This window comes from Quercus lobata, chromosome 10, assembly GCF_001633185.2.
Source record: "Quercus lobata isolate SW786 chromosome 10, ValleyOak3.0 Primary Assembly, whole genome shotgun sequence".
In the NCBI taxonomy this organism is placed as follows: Eukaryota; Viridiplantae; Streptophyta; class Magnoliopsida; order Fagales; family Fagaceae; genus Quercus; species Quercus lobata.
In genome coordinates this window covers 10973720-10979525 of record NC_044913.1, presented here as the reverse complement: position 1 = coordinate 10979525, position 5806 = coordinate 10973720, and the positions used below count along the sequence as shown (strand labels likewise).

The 5806-nt window shown below is 34.2% G+C and overlaps 1 protein-coding gene across 1 annotated transcript; it reads right to left on the bottom strand.

Annotated features, from left to right (window-relative positions):
• Nucleotides 1–663: 663 nt before the first annotated feature.
• LOC115962813 lies at nt 664–5195 on the bottom strand. The gene is made up of 5 exons (XM_031081687.1): nt 4883–5195; nt 3189–3293; nt 2015–2270; nt 1716–1793; nt 664–1222 (listed from the first exon to the last, which is right to left on the bottom strand). Exons 1-5 carry the CDS (start codon nt 4919–4921, stop codon nt 1098–1100), a joined length of 603 nt encoding a protein of 200 aa, XP_030937547.1. The 5' UTR covers nt 4922–5195; the 3' UTR covers nt 664–1097.
• Between the last annotated feature and the right edge of the window lie 611 nt (nt 5196–5806).

Genomic DNA, 5806 nt, shown 5'->3' with positions numbered 1-5806 from the left:
CGCATGGAAAATTGGAGTTTCAGTTTCAGTCATCAATGTTACATTAGCCATCTATGTTTTTTAACTGCGTATGAATCTGTGTTTTAGTTGGCATGGACTGGAATTGTCCTCTCCATTTGGATTTTACAAGCGCAGCATATACAATATACCAATCTCATAAACAGCTAATGAAATAAGAGAGGAGTATTATATATACATAATCAGCTTCCAAAAGAATAACATACACAAGAATTAACCATGTCATTCGTGTCTTCATTTCAAAATTATGAAGAGGAAGTGCCTATGATCCTTCATGCAGGTTCTCAGGTATTAGTTTCTCAGCAGATATGGATTGCCATAATCGCGTCAAAGAGGATCTTTACAACTGACCACCCTACTCTGTTTTCTCATAAAGAAAATAGAAAAAAAGGGTGATAAGCTCACCATCAACTCTGCCCAACAAATCCCACCATTTTGGGCACCTTCATGCATTGATGGGAGCTATTAGTACTGGTTTCTTACTTCTCTTAAATATGTGTAGGCGGCCCTTGTAGGTTACTTAAAGGCAAAAGCCCCCAGCAAACCACTTCATTGAAGATTTCCTTTCATATATTGCTAATTTACACTCAGAAAATCTAGACAAAAATGAAAAAAGTATTTAAAAAGACACATTAGAAGAAGGGCTTGTTAATGCCACCCAAGAAGCATTTAAACCATGTCTTTGCCTAACCCAAACACCTTTTTGGTCTCCCACAAGTTACATTTCTTGCAAGCATTAAGATATATAAATGAATAGCTAATAAGAAAACAGAGAAACTAAAATGTTGATTTGCCTATTGATTGGGTATATGACATAAAGAACATCATCACCAACAAAAATGGCATATGATCTCAAAGATCAACCTAAAGGAAATTCTATTCAGCCAAAAAAATGCTCTCAAGCAACCAAGCTTTTGAGAGTTATTCTCAGTCTCACTATTGAAGGGAAGCACTGAAAAAGAAAATTAGATACAAGAGAACAACATTAGATCTCTTTTGGGGGCTAGCCCACATGTCTTACTTTGATCCCTCCACCTTCCATGGAAAATTCTAGATTGGGCCCTCCAAATTATTTTGTTTTATTTATTCAAATTTCCCTCGAGCCTCTCTATTGCTGCACCAACACCACTCGTTGCTTCTGAACTAGGATTAGCTGCCATATTTCCTTCATTTGCTTTCTCTATAAGCTTCAGCTGAAGCCAACCTGTCACAAAACACTTTTTTTTTTTACTTGCAAGTTCTATACTTTCTGTTGAACTCATGCTATCAATTTTTCATCATTGTAATTTAGAGCTTCAAGTTATTCTGTCCAACTTAAATAATGTAATTTTAACACTTGCACTTACATGACTGGGCATATAGCTAAAGTGAGGTTAGGCAACTAAGATCCCTTTTAAGAGATAACAATTATTGTTATTAAAATGACTCCAATATACTTTAACTGTTATGCTTATTTTTTTTTAGCTACCAGCATTTCTCTAAATAACTTTAGGGTTGTCTTGGTCATTGTGAATGAAGACTGGGGCTACAGGCTACTCTAGCAACTTGAGTTGAAAAATTATGTGAAAGACAGTATAGTGATTGTACTGATTTGATATCCATCAGATAGCCAAATAGCCACAGCATTTTCATTTACCGTTATATTAGTAGTTTTAATTGAAGGATCTGTAATTACATATAAGGATTGAATATATTACCAAGAGGGAAACATATTGCCGCTCCCAAAAATGAACCCAGCGCAACATTCCTTGCACGCCATTGGAGTGATCCTGGCACTAATATGTGAAATAGATGGAGAAGTTAATTACAGAGTATACAACAATTCATCAACCTCTTTAAGATATTTAAGGAATTAAACTTCAAAATAACGAAATAATAGACAGCAAAACTTGGAGAATATTTGAGGAACTATAAAGTGACTACGTATAAATTTTCTAAACCAAAATGACAGGATCAGTTGGTGAGAACATCAGATGCCAGAGTTTCTGAATCTTACTAATTAGACCAAATGTTGCAGCAGTGGCTGAACCAGCAGCAGCAACATTGAAAACATCATGCACACCTCGTTTCTCTGCAAGCAGATTCTGTAAACTGTAAAATGCGGCAGTGAACATTCCAAGGCGTACTCCACCAATTATGGAGCCACGAGCAACTCGTACAAATCTTTTTTCCATTGCATCTCTCACTAGTCGATGCTGCTCACGTTTATCTGCTGTGCTCCCTAGCTTCAACATTACCTCTGCATCCTTGCTCTGCCAAAACGATGCAAAGTCCTCACAAGTGTCATCAAATATGATTGAAATATGTCTTAGAAAAAACGAAAACCATTTGGATGAAAAGTAAAGTTCATTGTCTCAAAACATACAATATCCGAAAAGTAGTAGCAAATTATAGGGAAGATTAAACTGTTAAACCCAGAAACCAGTACCCTTTTCCATGGATTTGCGGATTTCTTTTCTTTCTCTTGTCTTTTGGTTGGACTTCTCCTTCTTTCTTCTTCTTTTTTATTTTTATTTTTATTTTTATTTGTGGGGGATGGGGGAATGTTGAAGAGGGGCGGAGTTAAAGGAAGTAATTCATAAGTGAATGACTTCCAACAAAAGATGGTGCAAAGTAGAAAATGCATACAGAGTACTAATTGCAAAATAAACAAAATAAACACCCCCCCCCCCCCCCCCCTTCCTCCCAATGCTATAAATAAACCACATATATACTATTTATTGAGAAAATTTGGTCCAGCCTCTTGCATTTTTAAGCTTATACATAAATGAAAGCCATTACTTTCCACCTTGCCTACAACTGATCCACCATAAAACCAACCATGTTTTTCCAATTCTAATTATGAGAGTATAATCCACAGGCATAACGCGCACCATTGGCCAGTATGGTTGTAGCAGAGGGTACAAAGATGCCAAACACATCTGTACCAATTTATATATTACAGTAAGGTACAAATTGTTAATCTCTCATAATTTTTAGCAGTTTACACAGTTATCTCGATAAGGAAATATCAAAATCTATTCCCTTTTCCTACCAACTCTTGTCTTCATACTTGGCAAATTAATCATGTCCGAGCACAATAGAGAAAGACTTTTAGATGGTTCAGTTGATCATACATGCTCAGTTATTACAAAAATGCACTCTTAGCAGTTTTTTTAGTACAAACTTACAACAGAAGCGGATGCCTCCCTACTGCCTCCATATAATAAGCCTGCAAACACTCCAACAACAGTTGCTGTGCCCCAATTGACAGTTCCGGCCATCCTTGGAGTATACTGATCAGGGAGAAGATGAGATTAGCCTTTCGATATTTGAAAGATTCAATGATTCCATAAATAGTGTTGTTTATGTATTGTGGAGGCATACATGTAAAATCAAAGAACACAGAAAGATAGAGAATCCCCACATAGTTTTTACTCCCCTAGATATGACTGATGTAGAACAATCAATTCTAACCAAAAAATTTAACAAGTTTTTTTTTTTTTGATAAATAATAAAAGATATATATATATATATATATATATTAGAAAAAGGAATCACCCAAGTATACAGGAAACATATTTTGGGGTGAAACAATCAGTTACAAAAGTTGCATAAATCTAATAAATCAACAATAGAAAATAAAGAAAGATTCCTCAAGGCAGTTAGCCAGTCCAATAAAATTCGGAAAAAGAATAACTTGAGATCAGACATAGAATGCTTGGTATCTTCAAACCAAACAAATTAACAAGTAAAACAGTATGCCAGCGAATTTACATTTAAAGAGACTTTGAAAACCTCTATGATTGGAATGGTATGAAACTCACAACAAATTCAGTTGAAAAATGACCTCAACAACAAATATCGAACGATCAAATCTCCTGACCCCCTTAGGCTATATGAAAAGGACAGCATCTTAATTCAAGTCTTGTTCAATAACAAAAATGTGATCTTTATAGAATTTAAATTTCTTTTCTGCCTTCAACTAATTCATGGGCATTTTGTTAAAGCATAATTTCCCCCCCATCAATTCTAGTCCAAAATTACATGCAGACACCAGCTAATGGAGGATAGTAAATGACCCAGATTACAAATCGATACAGAAAACTTTCCAAAACTATAAAGTTGCAAGATTTATGAGATATCCGAAACAAAAGTAACCAAAGTTGAGCTAAAGAGACATAAAAGTAACAAAAGTAACCAAAATTTACAAATATGTTTTTGCAAGAACTGAATTGCTTCAATTGCATCTTCTTTTTGTGATTACAAGGTCTTCTGACCATTCACTTGTGATGGGATGCTTCCACTTGTTCTCCACCACTAGGTTTGGAAGTTGGAACCTACTTTAATAAATACCATAACTATCTTGTTCTTTCACTGCCTTTTGGGATTTGGGTGTTTAACATTTTTGGATTTAGGTTCCCTTTTGCAACAACTTCTGTCATGAGATGGAATGGCATGATGGGTGCAGGATACAGAAGCTGTCATTGGTTTTTGTTTTTAAGATTTCACTTCAATTGCATTAAATGTTGCCTTTTGTGGGAGCATAAATAGCCAAGCTCAGTTTTCAATATATGGGCTCTGAATTCCTCAATTTAATTATGACATGTCACACTTATACATACTATGTATATACTACAACATCTCCTGAATTTCTTTTTGCACAAATTATCAAACTTGATCTACAAATTGAACACCAAAAAGAAAAGCAACAACAACAGTATCGAAAAGAAGCGATTTTGCAAACAAAACAACAGAGAGCTGAGGTATTTTAGTTCAAAACTTGAGTTAGAAATCAAGATTTTCACAGATAGCAGGGTTTAATCGAGGGTTTAAGCACTGAACATTCAGAATTTCAAGTTTAGCAGAAAAATGAGATTCTTACATTTGAGACAGTCTCTTCAGATTTTTCAGGAGCTTCCATGATCAAAAAGATGCTTTCCACACAAATTCTACAAGTGGGGTTCTTATTTAAGGACCCAACAAAACTGTTTGGTAGCCGAGAAATAAGAGGAAATTAAAATAGACCCAACAATGAAAAATGGAAATGATCAAAGTTTTGAGTTTTCCCTCATTTTCTTTGTAACCAAACAGGAAGCTATTGATGGACGATGACAGTGAGAGACGGTGTTACACGGTGTTCAATATTGTACCGCCTTTGCGGTTCTCTCAGTGAGTGGCACGGTGGAACTTGGAGGCCGAAATGACTGAATTGCTCTTGCCTTTTACTTGAATGACTCTTATGTCCTTCACTAGGAATTTAGATTTTTTTTTTTTTTTTTTTTAAATTTTAAATTTTGGCAAAAACACCTTTTTAATGCTTATTTTTTATTTTTCATGTTTTCAATTGGTCCTAAATTTAGGCTTTCATTTGGTTGTTTCTATCCATACTACTATACTACATAATTTAAGGGGTTTCTCTTATTTGGAATCCTAAATTTTGATGTCTAAAATACTCTCAAATTCATCTGTCTGTAAAACTTAAATAATAGAATTAGATATGTAAAATTACAAATTTTAAAACTCCTAAATTTTAGCTAAATTAGAAAAAAAAAAAAACAGTTTTTTCTTCCATCTCCACATTTTCTCTCACATTAGTAATCAAACACTAATACAACTTCTTCTTTTATAAAAATAAAGTAAAATAAAACTTTTTTTTTTGGTACTAATATAGTTCCCTCTTTTAAAAAAATAAAAATAAAACTAAATTTTTTTCCCAACAAACGTACTCTTCTTTTTTCTAATTGCCAAAATGAATGGCCACAAATTTTTATCACTAAACGGTTTTTATTTTTATTATTTATGGGAA

Bases quoted from the DNA above. Each gene is read 5' to 3' on its own strand.
- LOC115962813 (XM_031081687.1), bottom strand. From the start codon at position 4,921: ATGGAAGCTCCTGAAAAATCTGAAGAGACTGTCTCAAAT. The intron at 2,271-3,188 runs GTAAGTTTGTAC...TCGTTTTGGCAG, and splicing joins GGGAGGCATCCGCTTCTGTT to AGCAAGGATGCAGAGGTAAT. The intron at 1,794-2,014 runs GTAAGATTCAGA...TTCACATATTAG, and splicing joins TGCAACATTTGGTCTAATTA to TGCCAGGATCACTCCAATGG.